The 27,018-nt window shown below is 65.6% G+C and overlaps 1 protein-coding gene across 5 annotated transcripts; it reads right to left on the bottom strand.

Annotated features, from left to right (window-relative positions):
- Positions 1-1,251: 1,251 nt before the first annotated feature.
- On the bottom strand, positions 1,252-27,018 carry CEP170B (centrosomal protein 170B). Of its 5 annotated transcripts, none has more exons than XM_032482820.1 (19): positions 26,844-27,018; positions 23,989-24,120; positions 17,249-17,338; positions 15,221-15,299; positions 14,401-14,459; positions 13,426-13,564; positions 12,484-12,585; positions 11,883-12,365; positions 10,986-11,707; positions 10,734-10,904; positions 10,140-10,230; positions 8,277-9,980; positions 6,591-6,855; positions 4,556-4,715; positions 4,171-4,314; positions 3,967-4,055; positions 3,489-3,582; positions 3,279-3,330; positions 1,252-3,093 (listed from the first exon to the last, which is right to left on the bottom strand). In XM_032482820.1, exons 2-19 carry the CDS (start codon positions 24,091-24,093, stop codon positions 2,855-2,857), a joined length of 4,788 nt encoding a protein of 1,595 aa, XP_032338711.1. In that variant the 5' UTR covers positions 24,094-24,120; positions 26,844-27,018; the 3' UTR covers positions 1,252-2,854. The 5 variants fall into 5 exon arrangements, with proteins under 5 accessions (XP_032338711.1, XP_032338712.1, XP_032338713.1 ...); XM_032482821.1 differs by having other exon boundaries at positions 6,591-6,849; XM_032482822.1 differs by having other exon boundaries at positions 6,591-6,828.

Below are 27,018 nucleotides of genomic sequence, written 5' to 3'. Positions count from 1 at the left end.
ACACAAGCTTTGGAATAACCGCGACTCTTCTGTTCAGAACAGTAAGTCACAAGCCGGTCATTTTCGCTTAGAGAAATGAATTTTTTAAAGTCAAATAGAAATTCTAGAAGTAAAAACAAAAATAACCCAAGTAAAGAGCACAACTGATGAGCCAGTGGACAACTGGACGGGAGTGAAGAGGACCAGTCAGCCGCAGCTGAGGTCAGTAGAGAAGGAGACAGAAGCACCAAGAGGAACTGTCTGGATGGAACACGCAGACAGAGCATGAGACAGGCCTGGCGCGTGTGTGAACGCCACCCACCAAGGGACGGCGGGAAACGGGCAGACCAGCACCTGCAGAGAACTGGGTGAGGCTTCCCCACACCGACGACAGACAGGCCTACGACACCACTTCACGCGTTACAGACCCCCACACAGGTAAGTACAGGCACACTCCTGGGCACAGCAGGAAAACCACCGGAAAACGAATAGCCAAGAGACAGTCGAGAACAGCCAGAAGGGGGAGAGGAGAGCTCAGGGGTAGAGCGTGTGCTTAGCACGCACAAGGTCCTGGGTTCAAGCCCCGGTGCCGCCACTAAAATAAACAAGCACATAAACTTAATCACCTGTGAAATTAATGACTTGGTGTAGCGCTCACAGGATGTGCGGGAACAGAGCTGTGGGGAGCAGAGCTCTGAGGGGGAACTGCTGCGATACACCTGACTCCTGTGCGGCTGGTCGAGGGACCTGGTGAGCAGGCTCTGGTGGTGGCCGGCCTCATGGGCTGCCAGTATGCTGGACGCTGGCTCCGGCCCGCCTTGTCCATCTTGCCCCTGGATCCTCCCTGGAGCAGGAGTGGGGGGAGCATCACCCCAGAGTGATGGTCAGAGACCAGGGTGAGGTCAGAGACCCCTCTAAAGCCATGAACAGGGAGGTAAGAGTGCCTGTACCCCTCCTGTGCTGTGTCTACACAGCATGGCCTACTTATAAGAGTGTGCTTGGATGCTGCATCCCTGAATGGCTTGACTAAAATAACTTCCCTTTTTTGGGGAGTAGATGGCCAGAAAATCTCCCTGCTTTGCTTTCTTATCTAGGTCGCCACCTGGTGGCAATGTATGTGCATTGCAGCACCCTGCTCTTGGTGGGGATCAAAGCGGACTTTCCAGCCCAGGATGGGAGACACCTGGGACTAAGCATTCTGGGGTGGCGGGGGGGGGGGGGCTCCCCATCCCAAACACCCCCAGTGGAGAAATGAGGCCAAGGCGACAGACGCCGGCATGCTGCCACATGACAGAAGAATGATTTATTAGAACAAATTCCATGACAAATCATACAAAATAACCATTTTCTGAAAGACATCCGTAAGACCGCCTGAGGACAAACGCAAAGGTGCCTCCCAGAAGCCAGACAAATAAGTTACCAATACCAAAGCGAAGGCGGGGGGGGGGGGGCACAGACTGGTGAATTAAAAAAATTGTACAGCCATCCCTGCGGGGTGTGGATGGAGGTGGACGGACGGCCACTGCTTGTCTCCAAGGGACGGGCTGCGGGCAGCAGTGCGGGGCGTGCGGGGCGGGGGGGCGCCAGGCCCAGCACCTCCTCCGTGTGGACACTGAGGCTTGTGGGTGGGGCCGGGCGGGGACCCCACTGCCACTCACACACGTGAACATGGGGGGCACAGGACCCCTGCACTCAACACCACACCAGCTGCGTGTGAACACGGACACCCCCATCACCCACCGCAGCCGCCGGCCCAGCCTCGGCGACCCCCGCCAGCAATCGACACTCACGCAGATGCCAGGCGGGGTCCTCCCACCCCAGGGTGGTGGTGGGGGCAGCCACACACACACACACACCACAGCCAATGGGCTCTTTGGCTTAGAGGCTCCAGAAACATCCCCCGTGGGGTGGTGCACTCTGCTTGCCTGGCACATTCCCAGCTGAAAAAATCCTGAGAAAATAAACTGTTCCTGGGGGCCTGTCCCTGCCCACCCCTCCAGGGGACCAGGAGCACAGGGGCCTGTGAGACACCCAACTAATGCCCACAGCATCCAGAGGATGGGGGGAGGTCGGGGGGGCTGCTTGCCAGGAGCTTCTGGAAGCCTGGTTCCAGGCCACTTTGGTCTGTCGCTCCCCTCCACCTGGCCAGAGCCCCCGGGAGCCAGGTGCAGAGGCTGCGAGTCCTGCACTGGATGTGCCTGCGCGTTAGCTTGGCGTGTGCGTGTGTGCACAGCCGCCCGTTCACGTGCTCAGGGAGTTTGGCAGTTGTATTGGCACCAAAGGCTCAAAGCGGTGGGGTTCCTGCCCCAGATGTCTCCCGGGCCACTTCCCTGACCCAGGCCACTGGACTCTGGGGTGGCTGAGAGCGCCCCGGCCAGCCTGCACTCTGCCCTCCTTGAGTCCTGGAGTGTCACTGGGCCCCCAGCTCTGTGTTTGGCACTGACTGACCCCCACTGCCCAACCCTTCTCCCTCCGCCTGGTCCTGGCCAGCACAAAGGGACAGGCCAGTGAGCATGTGTCCCCCAGCCTACGAGGCAGGGCAAGGCCCTTTGGGGCCCGGGAGGCTGCTGCAATGGCACAAACCACTCTTCCCTCAAAAGCTAAAGACAAAAATGATAGCGATGGAGAGGGGACGGGAGACTCACCCACAATGCTGGCCCTTGGCATCGGCCACAGCAGGAGCTGGGCCCGGAGGCCAGCAGGGGTGTGGGCTGGACAACCTGGCTGGCGCCCCGGCACCCACAGGGTTATGGCACGTGTAGGGGTCTTTGTGGTGAACTGTCTGCAGCCCGGAGGGGCTGCAGCAGTGGACGGTGTAGACGGGAGGCACCAGACCTGGGCACAGGGAGGCTGCCCCAGCCCCCGCCCCCGCCCCCTAGATCAGGAACCTTTCCGCGTCGGGGAGGAAGTCAGGGAGGAAGGAGGGGTCTGGGAGGCTGGGGGACCCGCAGTTTGCCCGCTGCTGCGAGAAGCTCCTCAGAGGCAGGGCCGAGGCGGGTGAGGATGGGCTCTGGGCAGCTGGCCGGCCCTTCCCGAGCTGGGCTGTGCCCGCAGGGCCCCTGTTTCCAGTCAGCAGGTCCAGGTTCCCGCTGGGGTCCACGATGGCGTTGATGACTGGGGGAGGGGAGAGGGTCAGGCTGGCGGGGCTCCTGCCCTGCCTCCCCTGCCCACCTGGGGGCCTCCTGGCCAGTTCACTACAGGTGTGAGTCAGGGTTCACCGAGGTCCCTCCCACCGCCTATCTGGGACCAGAAGCACCAGCGCCGCCACCCACCAGCCACAAGGCCTGGTCCACACCCACCTTCCAGCTGCTTCTGCACTCGTCTCAGTTCTTTGAGGATGGAGCTGATTTCCTGGAAGAGGAAAGGAAGAAGGCAGGTGGAGCAGGAACAAGGCGCTCACCTCTCCCCCAGGGCTCTGGGGGCAGGAGTCGGGCCAGGCCCGGTCAGCTCCCCAGGAGGGCCTGGGAGGCGGGGCCCCGGGGGCGGGCATGGCCCCCGCCAGCCCTCACCTTGTTGGACGTCTTCAGGATGGGCACCTCATTCTCAGCATTGATCCTGGCTTCCAGGTCCTCCCACGCACGCCCAGTGTTCTGGAAGAGGATCCTATCCCCCAGGGGTTGGGGGAGGGAGCGGGCAGAGGATGATGACCCAGGAACCCAGGCACGGCCCTGCCCAGACCACCCCCCTAGCCACCACCTCCTGGGCCCAAGGGGAAACAGGCCTGGTACCAGGGTCCCTGTCTCTGTGCCCTACACAGGGAGGGCTGAGAGGAAGAGGGGAGCAGGGAGGGAGGGAGGGAGGGGGGCACCCTGGGGCTCTAGCCTCCCCAGACTCAGGGTCCGATTGCCAAACCAAGTATGGGTGTGTGTGGATGTGGGGCACAGTCCCAGTTCACATGCTCGGGTTTCTACCCACGTCAGGGCATCTCGCTGTGTGGCTCCCAGCTCCTCCCCGAGGGGCTCCCACTGGCCAGCAGGGCCCACTCACTTCATCTTCTCAGCAAGGTGCTCCGTGTTCTCACGGATGGCGTGGGACAGCTGGGACACGGGGTTCAGCATCAGGTTATCAAAGATCACCTGCAGAGACCCATGCATCAGCGTGGCGCCCAGAACCCCTAGAAAGCCCTGCTCCCTCCGCACAGAGAGCCAGCCACTGGCCAGCTCCCAAGGGCGGGGGTGGGGGGTTGCCTGCCTCCTCACGGTTCCGAGGCCGCATCCTGTTGGCCAGGGGGTCCTCACAGCGGTCATTCATGTTCTGGTCCAGGTCTCGAGAGCTCAGGGAGCCAGGCGGCACCTTCTGGAAGTTGAGGCTGGCCTCGGGGATGCGCTGAACCAGCTGCGGAAATGGGGAGCAGGGGCAGCGTCAGCCCAGGGATGGGGTGTCTGGCACAGAAGGTGGACAGGGTTGACCCAAGCCCCATCAGCTCAGGGTCCCCGGGCGCCCTCCAACAATGGACGCAGGTCCCTGACACAGGGTGGCTGTTGGGGAGCTGAGCGCAGGTGCATGGCGGGAACTCAGTGAGGGCTCACGGCCATGACCCCTCACCAACACCCCCAAGTGGGGCAGGGGGGCTCACCTCCTCACGGGCGGAGATGGTGGAGGCAGGGGTGCTGGGCACATTGTTGATGGAGAGGCTGCGGGCAGACCCCGGGGAGCCCAGCGAGTCCCCATCCCCCGCCACGTCATGGATCTCCCGGGCCAGGATGGCCACGTCCTTCACCAGTGTCTGACTCAGCCTGCAGCCAGCGGGAGACAAGGCAGATCCTGTGCGGTTGCTCTAGGCTGGGTGGGGATCCAGTGTAGGGGAGGTTGGGGACAGGAGCCAGATGGGACGTGAGTTACCCTGCACAAGCAGAAATCCCACCCTAGGTGGGAGTCCCTCCGGGGGGCAGCCACTGGGTGAGGGGCAAGGCCGGGGGGTGCAGCCTCCAGCCTGACCCAAACTATATCCCTCCAGCCACTGGCAATTCCAGGAAGGACAGGGCCCCACTTGGGGGGCTGGGGCAGGGCCTTGGGAGGAAGGGTGGACAGTCACCCTCTGGCTCCCGGCCGTACCTCCTCTGGCCACCAGGACTGACATCAGGGCTGTCACAGAACAGCCAGGGCCACACAAACCCTGCTCCATGGGCGGGGAATTGAAGGGTGGGGCAGGGTCCCTGACAAGGGGCAGAGTCATGCAGCCCCAGAGAGGCCAGGGACCTCCCCACAGGGCAGGGAGGCCCAGCCTCCAGTGCCAGGGTAGACCCTCTCCACCACAAGGGCCACAGGCCACACATGCTTCCCTGAGAGGCTCCCTGGGCTGCAGCCCACAGCCTCCGTCGCCTGCCCTCTGAGCACCTCAGGCCCACAGCCAGCACGTTCTGCACCACGTGAGCCCCTGGCCAGGCTTGGGGAGAGGGGTCCGTCTCTCCCAGGGGGAATGGGCTCTGGCCCCCGGCCCTCTCAGCACTTCATGCCTGCAGTCACCCAAGGGATGCCCCACCCTCAACCAGCTGTCCTAGCTCTACTCAGGGTCCCTCCACAGCTGGCCCTCAGGGCCCACCCACTGAGTGGCAACTCCAGCACAGCCACCAAGCTCTGCCCCGCCCAACAGACAATAAACACTGCTGGAGACAACTCCCCTGGGCACCTCTGCCTCCCCAGCAGCCTGCCCGAGGCGCCTCCAGAGAAGGGCCCCCCACCGGTCAAAAAAATACAAAGGCTGCTCCCCAGGGGCCTGGTGACCTGTGCCCCTGCCTCAGGGCCAGTCCCCTGCCCACCCAGGCCTCTGAACCGGCACCCACCCTGAAAGCAGAGACCTTGGGAAGCCCATGGGGCCCTCCCACCTGTGCCCCGCTCACCTGGCCCAGATGCCATGCCTCCTTCCAGATCCCCACCCCGGGAGCCCCGCCACCCCTCCCCAGCACCACCTGCAGGTGACCCCCCACCCTCTGCCCCGCAGGCATCTCGGTCTCTGGCCTGCTTCGCTTCGTACTCTCCCGGGCCTCTCCGCACAGCCTCACGCCACCCACAGCCCCGTCAGCATCTTTGTGCTGATGATGCCCGTGCCTCCTCCCCCCACGTGGGCTCTTGTCTCGCCAGCAGCCTCTGGTCCACCTGCCTCCCCTCCAGGTGCCTCACCGACTCCAGCTCCAGCCATTCCCCTCCCGCTCCCACAGCCCTGCAGGGCCCAGCCCCCGGGGCCCTGACCTCCGCTCAGTGAAGGACCGTGCTTCATCCCCTGCCCCCTCTGCACCCTTCTTCTCAGCACCTGGCTTAGGGGCGAGCCTTCCACTGAACGGCTACATGAAGAAACTCGTTTTTAATAAAAAATTTTAATGAAGGTCTTCCTTGAACCAGAGGTTCCCCCCTCCTCCTGGACAGATCTGCATCCACACATCCAGCCACTCAGCCACCCATCCAACCATCCATCCATCATCCATCCGTCTACTCGTCCATCATTCCTCCATCCTTCCAAACATCCACCATCCATCTATCCATCATCCACTCACTCATGTACCCTTCCATCTGACAAGCACTTCCCATGCCCACTCAGGAAGTAAAGCCCAGGATGGTCCCAAGGAGAGGCACCCAGGGGGCAACAGCTCATGCTGTGTGCCGGCACTGCTCACCTGGCGATCTCAGCGATGTCAGATGTCTGCACAAGGAAACCGCAGGGGTCCTCCTCCTCCTCGTCCGTGTCCCGGTGGCCAGGGGCCCGGGGGCGGGCCCGGCCGGAGCCGCTAGCCCGTGGGGTCTGCGTGGCTGTTGAGGCATGGGAGCGTGTGTGTTTGGGGGAGCCATGGTGGGAGCCGTACTCCTCCTCAGATGTGGACGTGCAATCTGAACCCTGCTGCCGGCGACGCGTGTCTCGGGTGAGTGAATTGGTTCCAAAAGCAAGAACAGAACAGAGCAGCACTCAGCACCACGAGGCAGCCCGGGCCCCTCCGGGTAAGGGCCTGGCGCCGCAGGACAAGCTGCGTTGCAGCTGGTACCCTACACACAGAAGCCCTTCAGCTGAAGCACGAGCCGCTGCTGGGGTCCAGGGCCGGCAAGGCCGCCGCCAGCCCGGAGGTGCAAGCAGGGATGGGCAGCCTGGCGCGTCCGCGGGCCCTTGCGGAGCAGCCCAGGGGGCAGCTGGCCAGCCAGCGGGCAGGGGCCATGTCCTGGGGGTGGGTCTGTGCCTGTCAGCTGAGAACCGGCACCCTTGGTGGCAGGGCTGTGGTGCCCAGACACCCTAGACGGCAGTAAACCTCCCCACGTGCATTGGCCGTGGCCCTGGGCTGGACCACACAGGGCTCAGCCCCTGCAGCCCCTCCCTGTGCCCACCTGGTCTTCTCAGACCTGACCCCTAGCCCACCCCTGCTCAGAGCCCCCACCCCCACCGCAGCTGCGAACATGCTCAGGGTGACAAGGAGCACGGGTGGGGGGCTCCCACCAAGCAGGTGTGGTCCTCAGCCCAAAACCATCCTGTCCCTACTCCGTCCCTTCCTCCAGTGAACCCTGTCCCTCAGCACTCCTCAGCCCCCAGCCACGGAGCAGACTCCACCTCGGCCCCCCAGCAGACCCAGCAGCCAGGGAGGGGCCCTAACTCTGTGGCTGTGAGTCTGGGAGGAGGCCCAGCCAGAGCGCAGGCAGGGTCTGGTATCGGGCGAGAGCAACAGCAGCAGCACGGAGCTGGGAGAAGTGCCGACACCTCCAAACCAGTTCTCTCGGAGGCTCAGCCCCCAGCACGGCGAGCATGGCTGCATGGACGTGGACATCCATCCCCGGCGGGAGCCAGCCCCGGGGCCACAGCAGCCCGTCCCTCCTCGCTGCACACAGGGACCGTGGGCTGCAGGAGCCTCTGCTTGTGGTGTGCTGGTGGGACTGCCACAGGCCTCCCCCGGCCACAGGGGGCCCTCCCAGACTCACACACCCACCACCGCCTAGGGCAGCGCACCCTCCCCAGGCCCCTAAGCCCCCAGCCCCACAGGGGACAGCTTGGGCCTCCACATGTGCCTCACGAGCCACTGGGGTCCCACCTGGACCCGGAACTCCAGGTAAGAGTGGGCAGACCCAGCCCTCCGTCTACAGCCCCCAGGCCCACCTGGGAGTCAGAGGCAGCACCCTCATCCCGGAGAGGGTCGGGGTTCTGCCCTCACACCAGGATGGCCCGGGGGCTGCGGGAGGCCCGCTGCTGTGCACACCTGAGTGCACGTGTGTGTGGAGACGCACCCGCCGATGGGAAAGGGGGCTCCTCCAGGGGACAGGGGCCCCACAGCCCAGAGCTAGGCTGACGCCCAGAAAGCTGCCTGCCCCCCCCCCCCGGCACTCACTGGATGAGGAGTAGCGGGCGCTGCCTGGGCGGGCCCTGCTGAAGGGCTGGTGGGAGACCGCGGCAGTGTTGGTGGCCTTCCTGGCAGTGGCCCGAGCCTCGGCCACGGTGGGCTTGCGGCCGGTGCAGTACAACTCGACGCTGCGGCCGGAGAAGCCAGCACGGGTTGGGGTGGCCTCTGAGTCGCCGGGGCCGGTGAAGGAGCCGGCCCGCTTCCGGGGCATGGCCAGGATGTCCAGGCGGGACAGCCTCTTGGCCTGCTCGAGAGGTGGTCGCCCCACTGGCTCGGGGTTGACCGGGGGCCCCCGCTCACTGTCTGCGGCCTCTGTGTCCGAGGCATCCCCCAGCCGGGCCCGTCTCAGCCGGGAGGCCCGCGTGGGCCGCGGGGTGGACAGGCTGTTGGAGCGGGTCAGTGCTTGCTGCCCCTTCTGGACGCTGGCTGAGCTGCGGGGCTGCTCTTCCCGGGCAGCGGCAGGGGGTGGCGGGGGGGCCATGGGTTTCCGGCGAGGCCCTGGCCGCCCTGCCCCAGTGGCCGTGGGGGTCTCGTGGTCAGAGGTGACCATGTCTGCACTGGGCAGGTGGGCAAGGCTGGAGCCTTGTTCCTCTTCAGGCCAGTCCCTGGAACCCTGGGGCCCGTGGCTGCGCCGCATGACCGGGCGCCTTGTCGGCTCTCCACGGCCCACATCTGGCAGGCCCAGTGGGTGACGCTGCTTCTCTGAGAGCCGTTCACGGGCGCTGCTCAAGGCGACAGTCCCCGGGTCCTGCACTGCTGGCGGGGACGGTGCCTTCTCCTTCCGCAGCCCTGTGGGCTGGGGGCCGGTTGGGCTGGGCCCGTTCTTGCCACTGAGCAGACTGACGGTGCTGGACGTGTCCACGTCAGAGTCCCCAGACAGAGAGTCTTCAGGAGGCCGGGGGGCACTGCCCATCTCGCCCTCTGGCCCCTCCACGGACTTGGAGAGCAGTCGGGCCTCCAAGGCAGCCAGCGCTGTCTCTGTCTCCTTCAGAATCAGATGAGTGTCCTGGGAGTGAAGGTCCACGCACGAGGCCCGGGCTGCAGCCAGGTCCTGCAGGAGTGGGTGGCTGGGGATGTGCGGGAGTTGACCGGGCGCTGCAGAGCCACTGGTGGGCTCCTTGGTGAAGCTGTCTTGCCGGACAAAGGCCAGGGCCTCCTTGGGGGGCGCCGGGCAGGAGCTCTCGGGCTCTGGGGACCGTTCTGTCCGCAGCTGGATGACCATCCTCCCGCTGGTGCTGACATACATGCCGTCCCTCGCTGGGGGGCTGGGCTGGGCCACCCGCCCTGGGCCCTCTGCCTCCCTGGGGGCTACAGGTGGCTTCTTGGGCAAGGCTGCCTCCCCGTTCTGGTCCCCGATGAAGAAAGTGGTGGGGGCTGGCTCCCCAGGGCCTCTTGGTGAGCGCCGGCCCCTCGTCCACGCCTGCCCCTCCTGTGGGCCCCTACTTGGCTCAGGGCCTCGCCCGCCATCCGACCCACTGGCATCACTGAGGCTGTCGGGCTCTAGGTCCTCCTGCCCCAAGAGGAGGCCAGCCTGCTCGCTGCCTAGCTCCGGCGGCCCAGGCCCACTCTTCCTGGCAGCCTCGGGGCCTGCGGGGCTGTCCGCTCTGTCGCTGGGCAGCTGCGGGAGTAGTCGCCGCTGGCGCACAGGCAGGGCCCCCTCCAGCTCCCCAGTTCTGCGCCCAGGGCCATCCTCTGCGGAGACAAGGGAGCGGGTTAGAGCGGCCGCTGCCCCCAGGCCCTCCACCTGCTCAGGGAGCTGGCCCTGCTCCAGGTATGGGGACATGAGCTCCTAGCTGTCCAGTCGGTGGCCAGAGGCTGCCCTCTCCCCACTACAGCGCTGGAGCCACTTACCTGACAGGCCTGGGTCCGAGTAGCTGTCAGCCAGGCTGGCCCAGCGAGACACCCACTTCTGACCCCCAGGGGAGCCTGGCACCGGGAGGCCCTACAGAGAGGAGGGCAGGGGTGTGTCTGCAGCAAGGAGAGGCAGGAGCCCCACGGGGAGGTGCTGGGAGCGGGAGCAGGTGGCAAGGTGGCCATCCCTGTGCCTGCCACCTGCTCCCCCAGCAGAAGCAGCCTGCAGAACCCTGCGCAACTCCCCACGTCTCAGCTGGTTCAGTGGCTCGGAGGTCAGTGGCTGTGGCTGTGTCCCGCCCCTCAGACTCAGCCCAGCCCTGCCCATGGGCACACGCACCCAGGAACCCAATTGACTCGGGGCCTCTAGGCCTGTCCTTGACAGCTCTGCACAGGGCCCCAGCCTGCCTGCCAGGTGGGCATGCTCCTCTGAAAGGTCCTGCCCTGTGTGTCTGCAGCCTGGAGCCCACAGCTCAGCCAGGATCGGAGCCTTTGAGGGCATATGGCACCCTGTGACCTGGGCCCCGGCCCAGATGCCGGCCCCTCCCCGCCCAGCCCCTTCCAAGGATGGCGTCAGGGCTCTGTCCCACACACCTGAAGCTCCACCTGTGGGGGCACGCCCACTGGGCGGGAGGCAAACTCCTGCAGCAGGGCCATCCGCTGGGCCACCCCGTCACCAGGCTCATCTCTGTCTCCTCTGATGACTGGGCGGAAGGTGGCCGAGGACGCCCTGGAGAGCTCAGGGGCCTCGAGCACCCCAAAGACCTGCCAGGAGGAATGGCGGGGCAGCGGGTCAGAGCAGCACGCCCAAAGCCAGGCGCCCAGGCCTCCCCCCTAAATGGGCACCTGGTCAATCATCTTGCGGGCCTCCTCCACCTCCTGGTCCTGCGCCTCCGTCTCGATGGTGTAGGTCCCCGCGTCGCTGAGGCTGTCGTCCTCCTCCTGTTTGCGCGCCTTCGTCACTTGGGGGTCGGTAGAGGGTGGTGGCAGGGTCGAGGGGGCCACGGGGCTGGCCCCGCGGGGCGTCAGGGGGGCGGGCAGTGCGGGGGTCGCCTTCTCAGGGCCCGGCCGCTGGGCAGGGGAGCTGTCCTGCAGGCACTGAGCCATGAAGTCCTGGGCCAGGCGGGAGCGGCGCCCCACGCTGCCGAAGGGACGGGCGGAGGCCCGGGGGGCGGGGGCGGGGCTGCCCAGCCGCTCCTCTGCCTTCTCCCGCTTGAGGGAGCCGGCCCTCTGTGGCCCTGAGCCGCTGCCCGCCCCCCGGGCCAGGGTGGGGGCCGGGGCGGGGGCCGCCGGGCGGTCCCTGTCAGCCGGCCCCGGGCCGCGGCGCCGGTCAGGCCTGGGGTCCCCGGGCGGTGTGTGCGTGAAGGACTGGGAGCGCTTCTTGCGGGGCGTGTCCTCGTCGAAGAACTCGATGACGAAGGCCTGCTGGTTGTGCAGCAGCTCCTGGGGGTCCCGCTTGATCTGCCTCTGCAGCCGCACCTGCTCCCCGCTGGCTTCCCCGGGGGCCCCAGCCGCCCCGGCCGCGGGGTCCTCCGAGTCGCTCTGGGTACCATCCTCATGCTTGTGGCCTGGAGGGGGCAGGGAACGCAACTTGTAAGGCTGAAGGTGGACACACAACCACAGGGTCAGGTGGTAGGGTACACGGCGCCCCACCGGGAACAACACATGAGGCCCAGCTCGCTGGACGCCCCCCAGCATCGTGCCACGGGCCCCCAGGCGGCTAGGTGGGCCAGGCGCACTCACCCTTCAGGGTGCGGGTGTGCACGGGCAGGTCACTCTTGGTGCTGTGCCGGTCGTCGCCGAGGCCAGCCCGGTGCAGCAGGCTGGGGTCATTCTGCACCAGCCAGTCAGCCACCTTGGTCTCTGCGGAGACCACCTCGGAGGGCGCGGCCTCCTTGCCGGGGGGCCGCCGCTGGCGCAGGGAGAACTTGGTGACGTGGTCCCTGATCTTCACCTTACCGGGGCTGCCGTCGTCAAACTCGATGGTGAAGCACGCATGGCTCTGCACCACGGGGGCCGCCCCTCCCCCGCCCGCTTCCACGTCCCTGGGGGGTGCCTCGTGCACCGGCACCTCCAGGGGCCGTGGTGGTGGGGTCTCCTTGGTGGGGATCTCGAAGTAGCTGGGCTCCCGCCGGAACGAGTAGCCCTGAGGTTCCGCGGGGGCCCGGAAGCCGGCCACTGTCCCTGTGAGATCCCCATCCTTCTGTGCCAGCTCCTTAGGCCGCTCTGGGGAGTGGGGAACACATGGTCAGGTGGGGCCACGTGTGGGACCCGCACCCCACCCACCTCCGCCAGGACCACCGGCTCCGTCTCCCTCCAGACCAGGCTGCCCTCCAGGGCTTACCCATGCAGGGCTCCTCCTGGCGCGGGTACTCGGGCAGGGTACCCTCATCCTCACCCCACCAGGAGGGCTGCCCGTACAGGGGGGTGCGGTAGGCTGCTGCCTCTGCAGAAGGAATTTTGACCCTGGGTCACTGGCCCCAACACAGACAGCAGGGGGACCAGAGCTGAGGAAGATGCTGGGGTCTGGAGGTGGCCCAGGTGTCACCTCCTGGCTGGAACCTGCAGCCACCCAGCCACCCCTGGCCAGTTGCCAACTGCTCTGGTCCTGTTCCTGCATCCACGGCAGGAGACAGCTGCAGAATTGCCTCTTCCATCCCCGCCTGGGCCTCCCCATGGGGTGGCTGTTGCAGGGGAAACTCGTCCCTGGGGCAGCACCATCCTCGGCGCCCCGGTCCTGGGGCAAGCCACCCCTTCCATCCTGCCCAGGCCTCTGCCCACAAGGCCTGCCCAATGGAAGGACAGAAGGACAGCAGTGAGCCCAGCCCAGGGCTGGCCTCTCTCCAAGGCTCTGCAAACGGTTCAGGCCACAAATGGGTGACCTGGGGGCTGAGTGCCACTGCAGTCTGACTGGAGCACACAGGCGGTGTGTGTGGGTGACTATTCCTACAGGCATGCAGGGCTGTGGGCACACACAGGTGAGTGTGTCTACAGAGATAAGACAGGTGTAGGACATGTAAGGTAGATATTTCTACAGGAGTGCGGGTACACGGGTGGGGGTACCCACAGGGGTGGGGGGCACAGGGGCGTGCAGGTCCCTGAACTCACACACAAGCAGGTCTGTGCTGCGGCTGCCATGGAGTGGGGTGGGGTGGGGCTGGGTTGTGCGGGGGGGGGGAGGTGTGTGTTGGGGGGTGAGGGCGAAAGGATTGCTGGACGTGGGGTGTGGGGGCCACGTGGGGCGGGGGGCCTGTGTGTGCTCGGGGCCACGGCAGTGCCATCCTACCTGCTCCGGGTCTCCGGTCCCCCCGCTCAGGCCTGGGGGCTGAGGACTCACAGTGCGGCGTGTGCCCTGGCAAGGCCTCGCCCCTCTTGGGCGCCGGGCTCTTGACGCTCACCTGCAGCTGGCTGGTGTACTTCTCGTGCTGTGGGCAGTGGGCCAGGGTGAGGGGGGCTGCCTGGGGAGAACACCCCCACCCGGGGTGCCTGCCTCTCCTCCCCGCTCCATCTGGAGTGGACCCAGCATTGTATGTGCACGTCTGTCCGTGCATGCACGTGTGTCCGTGTGCGTGCACGTGTGTCCATGTGCATGCTGGGGCCCCTGGCTGAGGTCGCAGTCAGCAGAGCAGGGCTCACACTGGCCCTGCCCCTCACTGGCGTGTGACTCTGGGCAGCCCCACCATGCTCCATGTTGCCCACAGTTACTTTGGGAAAAGGGGCTATGGCTATCCCCTACAGGGCTCCTGGGAAATGCTCTGGCAGGGTCCCCCAAGTGCTCCATGACTCCCGCACAATAGAGCAAGGGGAGAGGAGACACCCCACCAGCTGTGACCCCCCCCCACTGGGACCCTCAAGCCACCCAGCTGAAGGAAGGGCACTCTAGGGCACCCCTCACCCAGGACCTCCCACGAGGCTGGCCCCAAAGGCTACCCACTGCCGGCCTCCAAACAGGCCCTCCTGCCTGCTGCTGGCCACCCCAACCCATGGTGGCCTGATGCCAGCTAGGCCCTCTCGGCCCCCCTTCCTGCTGGGCACAGCAGCCTCCTCTGGGGCTCCAGCCGCGCCCAGTCCGTGGCTGCATCAGCCTGGGGGGTGGGGGGGTGACTATCTTCCCCACCTGCCCGACCGGGCCATCCGGTGAGGCAGGCCAGAGCGGGCTGACTCACGGCACCACAGCCAGGCCAGGGGCAAACAGGCAGCAGGAAGCAGAGGGCTGTGGGGACAAGATGCCAGGGGCCCCCAGCTGAGCACCAGCACTGACCCTGAGTGCCTCCTCGGGGACACGGTGCTGCACGCGCTCCAGCACATACATGTTGGAATGTGACAGTGTGTCAAGGAGAACAGGAGGTGGGGGAGCCAGGCGGGGCCCTCGGACAGCGGCCTCAGCCGGAGATGAAAGGACCACTCCCAGGCGTGGCTGATGAAGAGGGAACATGGCCAGGGGTCGGGGGGCAGATACCGTGCTGGCCACACACAGCCACGTGTGCACCGGCACATGTCCAGACTGTAGGGACAGTCTGTAGGCCGTGCGGCCCCCACTCAGGGGCAGGACACAGGCTGATCCAGGTCACAGCACACAAGTGCCCCAGGGCTGGGGTGCACTGTCCACCCCACTCACAGCCAGGGAGCCCAGCTCTGCCTCCCATCCCAGAGCACCCCACAGCCCTGGCCCACAGGTTTCCAGGGGTGGGGAGGGCCTCAGCCAGTGGCTGGGTCTGGCCGTGCCAAGGCGAGCGCGGGTCCAGGCGGACAGAGGAGAAGATGCTCTGCAGCCATGCGTGCGGGTCTGCGGCGGCCCAGGGCAGAGGCTCAGGCCCCTCGCAGCTGCGTTCTGAGTGCAGAACACCACACCTGGGCAGCCCCAGAAGCGCTGATACTCCCGGTCCCAGGAGGGCTCTTTAGCTCCTCGGACCAGCGGGCAGGCAGAAGGTGCCGAAGCTGGGGCCTTGGCGGGGGGGGCAGGCGGCAGGAGCGGAGCCCAGGTTCACCCTCACCACCTCTCGTGCCCTCGGGCCCCAGCTGTGCCCACAAGGCCCCACCCGCTTCCGAGGACAGGGTCGCACGCCACCAGGAAAGGATATCATATCCGAACCGGATGACGTCATTGAGCTTCAATGTGACGTACTTCTGGTCTGGGATGCGCACGTCGTTCACAAACGTCTGTGGGGGAAGCAGGTGGTGCGGCTGAGCTGGCGCGGGCGGGACAACCACTCTGGAGCCCCCACAGCGGGCCAGCGGGCCCTCCTGTGCTGCGCTGGGCCCAGCACCATCCCTCCAGCATGCGTGCACCCTGCCCCATGCCCCAAGGCGACCACAGGACAGACGGCCGCTGAAAGACCCCCTGGCACCCAGGGGCCCGACAGAGCCCCTCAAGCACAGAACCACGGATGCCCTGGTGAAACGGACCCTTTCTCTCATCCTCACAGAGACTGGTGCTGGCCCCGCCATGCCCACGGGAGCAGCACGCAGGGTGGCCCCGGGGCACGGCTGCTCAGGCTGTGCGAGGCTCTGACGTCGACCCCCACGCAGGCTGCCTGCTCAAAGGGGCATCGAAGCGCCAGCCCCTGGAAGCCCCATTTCCCCCATCAGGGCGTTCCTGTCAGCCAGCTGAAGACACCACACTGTGGTCAGATGAGTGCAAGGCCCCAGCACGCTGAGAGCCTCTGGGCAGCCAGGGTGACAGGGGAGACGAGTGTGGCTCAGCAAGGCAGCTGTGCCCAGAGTCTGGCAGAAGGAACAAGAAGCATGAGGACTCGTCACAGGACAGAGGAAGGGGCCTTGTCACAGGAGGGTCTCTGGCTGCCGAGGAGGAGGGCGGCTTCCCGGGGAGGCGCCGCAGCCAGGGGCCTGCGCACGCAGAGATGGGTGTGGAGCAGAGCGGGGCTGGGAGAGCCGGGGACTGCAAGCTCGGTTTGGACACGCTGGATGTAAAGTAGGAGTCTGGGCTCTGAGCAAGGAGCAGAGGACAGCAGTCCTGACATGGGGACAGCTGTGTGGCTGAACTTGGGGTCACGTGGGCCGGCAGGAGTGGGCCCTGCCCTGGGCACATCACAGGTCTCTGAGGAACTGGCCCCACAGGGTCGAGGTGCACCCCGTGTGGCAGAGGGGAGGCCCGCTCCCTTGCAGCCCCATTTGGGCAGGGTTGCTTCCTCTGACAGGGGCGTGCTGAGGGAGAAGGGGGCTCAGGGGGCAGAGCCCAGCAGAGCCTGAGACCCTCAGCTGGGGGCACCCTGATGGGGACCCGTCAGATGGGGTCCAGTAGTTGGTGGAGCGCTCTCACTGCAGAAGCAGGGCTGGCCTGACACTGCTGTGGGACCCCTGCTCAGGAATGGTGGGGGTGGCCAGACTGCATCGGCGGGGAGGGACACGGAAGGGCCCTCCTCAGCCCAGTTAAAGGGGCTGGAGCCTGGCGGTTTGTCTTCTTCCTGAAACAACGTCCTGGGGCAGGGGACCAAACACAGAAAGAACAAGACACCGAGACAGACCCTGGTCGCTGGAGAGGATGCTCCCCGTCCTTCCTGGCCAGTCTCCACCTCAAACATGAGGTTCCTCTCATCTGATCCCTCTCTGCTCCTGCAGCCAGGACCACCTTCTGGTCACCTCCCTGTGCCTGCCGCCCCCAACTCACAAAAGAGCTCACATGCGCCCCTAGGACAGAGTACCCAGCACAGCCCCACCCATCTCAGGAGCCCCAGTTCCAGCCTGCAGGTGGTCCCAGTGCCTCCCCTGACCACCCAGAAAGCAGCCCCACCATCCAGAGGCCCTGCTCAGCAGGAGCCCTCCCAAGGAGGCCACGGGAGCAGGAGGTCCTGGAGGGAGCTAGGTAAGGGCAAAGCAGAGGGGAAGATCATAGAAGGGGCGGAGCCACAGGTGGGCAGAGCCGGAGTGGGGATGGAGCTGGTGCGGGGCCAGCACAGAGGGCGGGGTCATGGAGGGGTAGGGCCATCAAAGGGGTGGGGCCATAGGGTGAGGCAGCATAGAGGGAGGGGCCGTTGAGGAGGGGAGCCAGCACAGAGCACGGGGTCACGGAAAGGAGCAGGAGGAGGGGTGGGGCCCCTGCAGAGCTGAGTAGGCAGGGGCCTGGGCCAGCACGCGGCTAGAGCGCTCACCCCGTTCAGGCTCCCCAGGTCCTTCACCCAGTGCTCGTCCCTGTCCTGGTCGTAGTTGATGACGGCGTGCTGCTTGTCCACACTGCGCGACTGGGAGACACAGAGGTGCCATGCTGGCTAGTGGCCCAGGAAGCAGAGGCACCCCCAGGAGGCCCCGCCCACACTCTCTCCCATCCCACCCAATAAGACCACAAGACCAACACCAGGCCTAACACCCACGAGGTCCCACCCACGGCTCCACATCTCGAGTGCATGTGCATGTGCCCCAGGAAGCACGGCTGATCCTGCCAGCCGACCCGACCCGACCCAGCCACACAGGCTGCAGGGATTCGCCAAGATCCCAGGGCCAGTTCCTTCTGTCCCAGGCTGCCACCAGGGCCCCTCCCTTTGTGACTAGCCCTCCACTGCACCAATAGGCCAGTACCCCCTCCCATCCCAGCCACAGCTCCTGGGTCAGCTGTGGAAGGGGCTGGCTACCCTCTGGTCATCTGGGACACACTGTTCACTCCCAAGGGCAGGCACGGGTGGCCTTGCAGAGTTGGCAGAGCCCAGAGGGAGGCTCAAAGGGCTGGGATGCTCTGGGGGAGGCCTCCCCGCCCAGCCAGCCGCACAGCACACACAGCCTCTTGGAGTGATGGACACATACACACATACGCATGCGTGATGTGCCTCAGGCCCCACTGCCTAACACGCGCATGCACAGGGCTCATACGTCCTGAGCACGCCCTGAGCACGCCCTGCCACCCAGCTGTCACACACATGTGCTCACATGTGGGTACTTCCACCCTGACCTCTTCCAGCTCCGCTCTGGCCACCAGCCTACCGGGGACCCCACCCCAAGGATGGTCACTCTTGCACACGGTCAAGCTGGAGGGCCACGTTCCGCTTGCTGAGGTATCGTCAGCACGGCCGCCTCACCCCGCCAAGATGCCTGTGTCCCAGCACAGAGCACGTCACCACCGCCATCTCTCTGATTCTCTCCACCTGCCCACCCCCTCCAGCACCATCCAGAAATGACCAGTTTCTAGGGGAGGCCCCAGTACCTGCCCCCAAGGACTGGAGTCTCCCAGGGGTGGGCCCCCTCCCTCCATGAGACCAGAGTGCACAACAGGGTAGGGGTGGGGGTGGACATGGGCTCTGGCCCAGCCCTGCCCCTACCCAAGGTCACTTTACTTGGCCAAGGCACCAGGCAGGACCTGGAAAGGAGACTGCTGTGGGCAGGGCTCCTGGGAGGCTGCAGCCCTTGGCCTGAGGTGGCTGGCTGGACGCACTGCTGCTGCTACAGTGGGGGTGCTGGGGGGGGGGTGGCAGGGCCCACAGCTCATCCTGCCATGGACCTTTGGTCCTCTGGAAGGGACCAGGGCTGCAGGGGCAGCTTCCAGGGCAGTGCAGAGTCTGCAGGACCAGCCAGGGCTTCCCTGACACAGAGGCCCACCTGGAGCCACCTGCCCTGGTGCCACCCGCATGGGCCCAGGGATGTGTAGGGCCTCTTCCCTGCCTGTGAAGTTCCCAGAACTGGTCCTGGTGGGGCTCCTGGCACCAACCCACCTGCCTCCAAAGTGATGGGTCTCTGGCGAGGTAAGTCAGACCCTGAGACTGACTGCCCCCGTCCTGAATTCCTCATCCAGAGTTGGCACCCACAGCTGGACAGCTCCTGGCCACCCTGACTGCAACCTGAGCCCCAGACACCAGGTACCACCTCCTCTACTGGACTCCCCTCCTGTTCTCGATGCAGGCCTGCCCAGCACTCACCTCCTCCAGAAGCCAGCCAGTGACCTTCAGCTGCAGCCTCTCCCACTGGCCCTGGCCCAGGCAGGGTTGGGCGGGCACACTGGGGGAAACTGCACCCCCTTCTCTGGGCCTTGGGCTCCTAGCTGCAGGCGCTGGAGGAGCTTCCCCAGAACTCAGCCCCAGGGCACAGACAAGAATCAGCCACTCTCCAGGGGGCCCGCGTGCTCTGGCTCGCCCCACCTCAGGCCAGGTAACTGGCTCCTTGGCGGCCCTGCCCCGGCCCCGTGGATCAGGCATTCCTGAGAGTCCAGCCAGGCAGCTGGGAGGACAGGAGCTCACCGCTTTCCGCGCCCTCTCTGTGCACAGCCAGTTGCGTAGCTCAGCCCTGCCTGACACCTGGATGCCGCTGGGCCAAAGGGATCCCCCAAACCCCCGCCAGGAATCGAACCTCCTGGAATGCGGACCTGAAACGGCGTTGAGAAGGCCGCACGGGGCGCCGCACACCAGGATGCAGCGGGACGCAGGCCGGCCCCAGGCTCTGCCCAGCCCAAGGCGGACAGGGTGCGAGCACAAGGGCGCCCCATCCCTCAGGTGTGGACGCCTCCTTCGCTGAGGAGCAGCCCCCCAAAGGGGCTTCTGCATTGGCCCTTCCAGCAGGAACAACTCCACTCCCTCTCTAAGCCTCCGACCCCCGGCTCCTGCAAACAGCCCTGGCTGCCTTCCAGCAGCTCAAGCCCAGCTTGGTCAAACCAGCCCCTCCCTCCCTGCCCACCTGGCCCCACGCCTCCTTCTGGGAAGACCTCCGGCCAAGCCCCCAGCTGCTCCAGCCACACTCCTCAGCCCCAGGCAGTAAGTCTCACTGGCCTTCCTCCTCCACACCCCCAAACCCCCCATAAATCCGCCCGCCTCCTTCCCCAGCCCACCTCCTTAACCACGGCTCCCCTCTCCTGTCCTCCCAGCCCCCACCTGGCCCTGCCCCTCCCTCCTCTGCTGAAATCTGCTGGGGCTCCCTGGTCGTGTCACATGAGCCACAGGCCCTCTCCAAACCCCCCTCCACTGACTGCACCAGCCGGCCCTCTGGCCAGACCGCTTCACAGGCTTTGGAGGTGCTGTGCCCTCTCCTGGACCTTGGTTCTCTGCCCAGAACCACCCCCCAGCCCTGTGCCCATCTTCCCTCTCCCAGCAAGATGCCCCACCCTGCCCACCCCACCCACCTCCTGACTCCCTGGACTTGGTACGGCGCCCCGCCCCCATTTGTACCCAGAGCCTGGGCTGCCCTGCCCACTCCCAGCACAGCCCTCCCTAGACTGCAGACAGCACCAGGGCTTGCTGGAAACAGGCGGGGAGAAGCCCCACCTCCAGGCAACTCCCTCCCAGCCCAGAAGCAGACCTCAACCCCGCTGAGCCTAGGTGATCTGAGCCTGGAAGCCCACTCAAGGGATGTGGAGGCAGCCCCTCGGCCCGGGTCTCAAGACTTAAAAGGACATAGACCAGGCCCCATGGAAAGCGGTCCGGCCACACAGGAAGACGAGTGGGTGAAACAGATGTGTAAAATGGTCCTAAGAAGCTCCAAACACAGGGATGTTTTGGAAAAGGATCCAGTTGTTTGCACTCACTTTTAAACGAAATAGGCATGTGCTTCCAAAACGTGTCTGATGCCCTCCACGGGTAAGAGCCTGCCTGGGACCCCAATGCCTAGGGCTCTGAGCATCCCTCCTGCAGCTCACACCCAGCGCCACCCGGCAGGGCCACAGCACACGCAGCAGGTGGGCTCAGCCCGAGTGTGCACAGGGGTGGCCAAGCTGGGCCTCTCAGGGCAGTGGTTTCCGGGTGAGGGTGCGGTCAAATGAGTCCCAGCTGTCACATGCCTGCCCAGGGCAAACTGGGCAGAAGCAGAGGACACCTCACCACAAACATACACACCGTGCACACACAGGTGCATGTGTGCAACTCCCACACATGCGCACACGTGCACATGCGCACCTGTGTGTCTGTGTGCACGCATGTGCACAAGTCTGCTGGTGCACACAGCCACACATGCCATGCACCAGAGCCCTGCCTCCTCCTCTCCCTGAACAGAGGCAGCCCACCTTCGGCCTGGTGCCTCTGCTAGCACCCCCAACGCTGCCCCTTTGCCCTGGCTCTCACCACATCACCGTGCCCAGTCGGGCCCACGGCCCCGGTCCCACCCCTAGTGCCACCTTCAGGTTTGTCTCCTGGGGGATCATCTGGTCCTGCTTACATGTTTGTGGCCAGCCCAGCCCCTCCCTGGAATGGAGACCCCAGGAGGCAGGGTCTCTAACACGGAGCACAGTGACTGCTGAGTGACACCCATGGGAATGAACGCAAGGACGTGCAGAGGGCAGGCCCAAGCCCTGCGGGAGCACAGCATGGGGCGGGGAGGACAAGCTGGCTGGCGAGGTCAGGGCGGGCACAGGTGCCTGACTGCAGGGGCTGGGATGGTGTGCTGGGCCCCGCAGAGCCAGGGCAGCTGGGGAGAGCAGAGGCCTAGCAGGTGGGGGTGGCTGTCCCAGCAGCCGGGCTGGGTGCAAGTGGCCCTCGGGGGTGCCCACGGCATGAATGAGGGAGAGGGACGGTCAGGGTTGGCCCCCGCACACCTGGCGGGGACATTCACCACCCGGGACTCTGGCGGGGGTCTGGCTGCCTCTGAGATGCCCCCAGGCAGCTGATGAACGCAGGAGGCTGGGGACAGGGTGGCGAGAGACACCCTGTGAATCATATGAGCAGAGGTGGAAACCGAGGCTCTGGGTGTGGACAGACCCTCCAAGGAGAGGGCAGGCAGATGACAGGCCTGGTGCACTCAGAGCCCAGCCCGAGGGAAAGCCGCAGGGGCGGCCACGTGGGAGGGGAGAGATGGGGAGGCCTGGAACTGCCATAGGGGATGGTGTCTGGGTGAAGGGCAGGAACTCAGGCTGGGCGGGGGGCAGGCACTCGCAGCCTGGTGGCAGAGGGTGGACTAGGGGCTGGGTGGTGGTGTGCAGGTGAGGAACTCCCTAGCAGGGGCTCCACAGAAGAGCAGGGGTGAGGGGGGCCAGCAGGAGAGCACAGCCCCCAGGACACGAGAGGCTGGGGCACCCTAAGCAGGGGGCAGGTGGGCTGGGGCGGGAGGCGCTGGGCGGGAGGCAGCCTTCCCACACTCACTCTACACCCACATGACCTCTCTGATGGAGACACAGCCATGCTGCCCAGGAAGGGGCAGAAACGCAGGTGCACCCAGTCCAGAGGCCTGAGAGGCCCCCATCGCCCTGCCCTGCTCAGACTGGCCCAGAAACTAGGAATCAGACCACAGACTCACCTTGAGCACCCTGACCACTCCCTGCCCCAGCAGCCTCCCCCCACCACCTGGGAGTGAGGGCCTGGGACGGGAGGGCAGAGCCAGGGGCGGGGAGAGCAACCACTCTGGGCCCCCAGCAGCCACAGGCCACTGTGGGCTTACTCTGGCTCCCCCACAGACTCCCACCAGATGCCACCTCCTCCAAGAGGCCCTCCTGGCCCATGGGTAGAAAGGCTGGGCCACCAACAGGCCACACAGGCACAGCAGGGAACACACAGCTCCCTGCCAGGGGTCAGGGCCTAATGTGGTGACCCCTTCAGGGCTCTTTCCAATGGACAGAGAACAGGGGTCATGTCATACGACAGCATCGGGGAGCCGCCGGCCACATCGCACTCTCCCATCAGCCACCCCATGGGGGCCAGGGCCACAGCCTACAACCTCTGCTGGTTTCATGAGGCCTGAGACCAGTCTTCACACTTTACGTGGTCTAAAAACATCAGAAGACTTTCACCACAGGAGAAAATGACACGAAACTGACATTTCAACAAAGAAACAGAGTTGTACCAGCGCAGCCATGCCCGTTGGTTTATGCACAGTTCTTTGCGACAACAGCAGCGCTAAGTGGCTGTGACAGAGGCATGTGGCCCGCAAGGCCTCAGATATCTAGCCAGACTTTTACAGAGAACATTCGCCCAGCCCTGTACAGAGCCGCCGACTCGGCCTCTCCAACTTCCAAAGGCAAGAAGCAAAGAGAACACAGGAGCCGCTGCTCTAGACCGAAGGCACTTCAGTAAAGACCAAACAGCCACACACAGCAAGGGGGGCCTTGACAGGTCTGGAGTCAGGCAAATCAGAGGACATGTGGGGAGAACAGGGTTCTGGAAATGGACAGGACTTGCATTTGCTGCCCAAGTGGACGTGCTCGTGGTTGGGACTCCGGCTGCAGCCCAAGCCCCACACACCCCAGGGAGTGGGTGGCAGCAGCCAGGGCTGCACATGGAACAGGGGTCCAAGCGCGACCTCACCCTGCACCCGAGTGGGCCCCGTGGCCAGACCAGGCAGTGTGGCCCACCTAGGACACCTCCAGACAGCCCCACAGTGGGGGGAGAGCTTGGGGCGCTTGGAGACAGGGGCCTATATGCCACGCTGGGGAGGGGCCAGGGTTGCAGGGACCCCACTCGACCACACCCTTGAGGGTGGGGAAACCCAGGTGGACCCTACAGGGTCAAGTCCCCCGCCCTCTCCCTTCCCTCCTTGTGCCTAGGAGCCAGGTGTGTGAGCCTCTTGGAGGGTAAGGTTGTCTCAACTCAAACTCAGGGCCAGAGGGAAACTCCTGACTGCCAGGTGCCTGGTGTCCCGGCCCTTCGTGTCCTGCCAGCCTCTGGAGCCCAAGAAAGGCCCCTGTCCCTGACCCCTGGGAACTAGCCATCTCCTGGCCACTTATGGTCCCCAACTCACAGCCTGGTTGGGGCTCCCAGACAACCAGAATATGGACAGATCCAATTTCTGGCACTTTCCAAAGGAGGGCTCCCAACACCTTGACAATCTGATAGCATCCTCCCATCAGAAAATGTCCCATATGCAGAGGCCAGACCCTCACTCCCGAGTGCACACCCACCCAAGGCCCCCAAGCCTGCCATGGGTCCCGCAGCAAGTGGGGTGGGCACCTTCCCACCCAGTCCCAACCCTGCCCCCGCCCTGCCCCCACACTCACCTGCAGCATGAGTTCACAGTCCTCGCGCCCCACAAAGATGAGCTCCCGTGGGAGCCGGTGGCGGGTGCCACTGCTGCTCACCAGGAACCAGGAGGTGACACTCATCTTGGCGCTGGCGAGGTCTGTCTGGCCCTGCAGGGGAAGGAGTCATCAGAGCAGGACTCCCCTGCCTGGGCCTGGGAGCCTGGACACACTGAAGGCCCAGCACGGGTTCTGTCCCTTTGGGGTCCAAGCACCTTCAGGGCCCCACTGCAGTGGCTGCTTCTAGAGATGCTGGGCTCCAGGCCAGCCCTTCCCTGAGTATACCTGTCAACCATGGACCCCATCCTAGGCCAAGGTCGCCTGGTCCCCCTTATGCTCCAGGCCCACACGTAACCTCTTCTCTCTTCCGGGTGCCAGGGTTAGATGCGTGGACCCACCCATGTCCCCGTGACCTGACCAGGAACACCTCCCACGTGGGACTTAGCTTGACCCATCAGGGTCCCCCAAGGCCAGGTCCATGACCCAAGACAGATTCCAAACCAGAGGACCCCTTCCCTCAGCTGGACACCCCAGGTGGGCCTCAGCAGGAGGACAGGGAGGGAGCAGTCGGAGACCAGAGCCAGGAACCATCGACAAGCCTACTGCTGAGAGGAGACCAAACATCCTTTGGTGGCCACCACGACCGCCCCACAGACGCCCCCAGGCCAGGACAATGCCGGGTGGTCAGGGAATCAGGCAGCCCCTCCAGGGCCCACGAGGGAGGTGGCAGTTTGGTTTCTGAGAGGCTGATATGGTCAGGATGGGCAGAGGAGCACCGTGGTGCAGTGGGGGCAACTGGAGTGACAACAAGGGCCGATGTCACGCCGAGAGCAGGCCCTGGGGCAGCCTGAGGCCCCATGGAGCCAGTGTGCATGTGGTCTCACAGGTGCCCTGTCACTCAGAGCTGTGTCACTACGTCAGCACAGGTGTGCAGGCACCAAGTGTGTGGGCACACCTGTGCCACACACATATGCACACAGCATCCCCATACACCTATCACCTACAAGTGCCCTGGCTGCTTTGCATGTGTGCATGCGCACACACATGGTAAACCATGTCCTGAGCTCTGCCAGGAGGGGTCTGATTAAGGAGGGTGGCCAGGGAAGATTTCCTGGGAGGGGGTGCGGGTGGAGGTGGGCACGTGAACAGCCGCGGCCACACTCCAAGCAGAGGGAACAGCCATTGCCAAGACACTGAGCCACCCAGGAGAGAGACGGGAGGCTCTGGAGGGCCCAGGCCAGGCTGCACCACTGAGGGGCTGAGTGAAGGAGGAAAACGCAGGGCACTTGTTCCAAAAGGATGAGGGATTTCACAAGGAGCAATGCGCTGAAGTCGGCTCTGGGGTCTGAGGGCAGGGCTGGGTGTGTCACACACCCCGGAGGCCGGCCCTGGAGGTCCTGAGGTGATGATCTGGCTCAGCATCCAAACAGACAGGAAGCCAGGCTGGAGACAAGTGGCGAGATGATAACCAGGCAGAGACACAGGTGTGGGCACCCTGGCCAGAGAGGATGTGGGGCAGCCCCAGGCCCTGTCCCTGCAGTGCCCGCACCTAGAGGCCTCTTAGCCCAGGTCTCAAATCCCTTCTGGGTGACCAGTGGGCGAGGCCAACTCCAGGCCCCACCCATCTGGGAAGGCCCATGTAACCCATGGCAGACACAAGCAAGCAGGTGGGAAGATGGGAAAAATCCACCCAGAAGACAGCCCCAGCGGGACAGAACCCCCTCATCCTGGGACCCCCGCCCTGCCTCCAGCCAGAAGGGCAGGCACGGGAGGCTGAGGGGGCGGGGCCTTCCCTCGGAGGCCGCATCAGGGCAGCTGGAGGAGAGCCCCCACCCCACCATCGTGCTCCCCAGCCCCCTTACAACCTCCAGCCCAGACCCCACGTCCCACCCTCTGCCATCACCTGTCCCCAGGTCTTGAAGAGCAGTTGGAGACCCCACCCAGAGGAGGCCACAGCCTCTGCTTGCGGCTGAGAGAGGCCAAACCCCCAGAGCCTGGTTATGCGGCTGTGCCAGAGCCAGGCGGCCCCTGCCACCGCCAGCCCATCCGGAAAAGGCCCAGGCCTAGAGTCGTGGACGCTCCCAAGCAGCCTGCGGCCGGGCCGGGGCTGGGCTGGCCCTGGTTGCCAGGACGGAGAACAATAAATACCCGAAACTTGTCCTCTCGGCCGCCCCAGCCAGAAGGGCCACCCGCCTGGAGGTGAGGGGAGGTGGAGTCGCCCGGGGCAGGAGCTGGGAGCCGCCAGCTTGGGGAAAGGGAAGGGATGGAGGCAGGGGCTGGGAGGGGCAGGGAGCGACGGCGGGGCTGCGGGCGGACAGGCGGCTGGAAGAGGCAGACGGAACGGAGGCCGGGGACAGGCCGGGAGAGGAGGCAGGGACAGCGGAGAGGCGGCGGCGAAGGGAAACGAGGAGAGAGGGAGGAGGAGGAGGAAGAAGGAGGGAGGGATCGCGGGAGGAGAGACCAGGCCGGGAGGCGGCCGGGCGGGAGTGCCGGGCCCGGAGGGGGAGGGAGCGGCGCCTTCTCCTGAATCAGCGCTCGCCGGGGGCGGCCATGGCCAAGCCGGTGCCTGGGCGGGGACCCCAGCGCCCCGGCCTGCGCCCCCTCTCCGGGCCGCATAGACGCGAGCCGCGCGGCCCCTCCCGGCCTGGCGCAGACCTGGGCCGCCTCCGCCGCGGCGGGGACCGGCCTGCCCAGGTGCGCCGGCAGCCGCCACCCCCGCGCCTTTGTCCGGCCCGCCGGGCTCCGCTTCCCGGCCCCCTGCCCACTGCCCGTAGGCGCGCAGGTGCGGGCGGAGGGAGGCCCGGCCGCCTCGGGCGCAGAGCGGCGCGTCTTACCTGCAGCTCGGTTCCAGCTCAGCCCCGGCTCGGCCCCAGCCCTCCCGCCCGGCCGGCCGAGCGCTGGGCGGGGCCCCCGCCTAGGACATGCCCGGCGCGGCCCGCACGCTCGCGGGAGCCCGGCGAGCCCACGGGCAGAGCGGCTGCCCGGGCCTCGCGCGGTGGGTCCCTGACG

This window comes from Camelus ferus, chromosome 6 (genome assembly GCF_009834535.1).
Source record: "Camelus ferus isolate YT-003-E chromosome 6, BCGSAC_Cfer_1.0, whole genome shotgun sequence".
NCBI lineage: Eukaryota > Metazoa > Chordata > Mammalia > Artiodactyla > Camelidae > Camelus > Camelus ferus.
The sequence above is the reverse complement of the archived record's forward strand: the minus strand, read 5'-3'. Positions and strand labels throughout refer to the sequence as shown.

Coding starts and splice junctions, on each gene's coding strand:
- CEP170B (XM_032482820.1), bottom strand. CDS start 24,093: ATGAGTGTCACCTCCTGGTTCCTGGTGAGCAGCAGTGGCACCCGCCAC. Junction 12,366..12,483: donor CCAGGAGGAGCCCTGCATGG/GTAAGCCCTGGA, acceptor CCCACTCCCCAG/AGCGGCCTAAGGAGCTGGCA. Junction 3,331..3,488: donor TCCTGAAGACGTCCAACAAG/GTGAGGGCTGGC, acceptor TTCCTCTTCCAG/GAAATCAGCTCCATCCTCAA.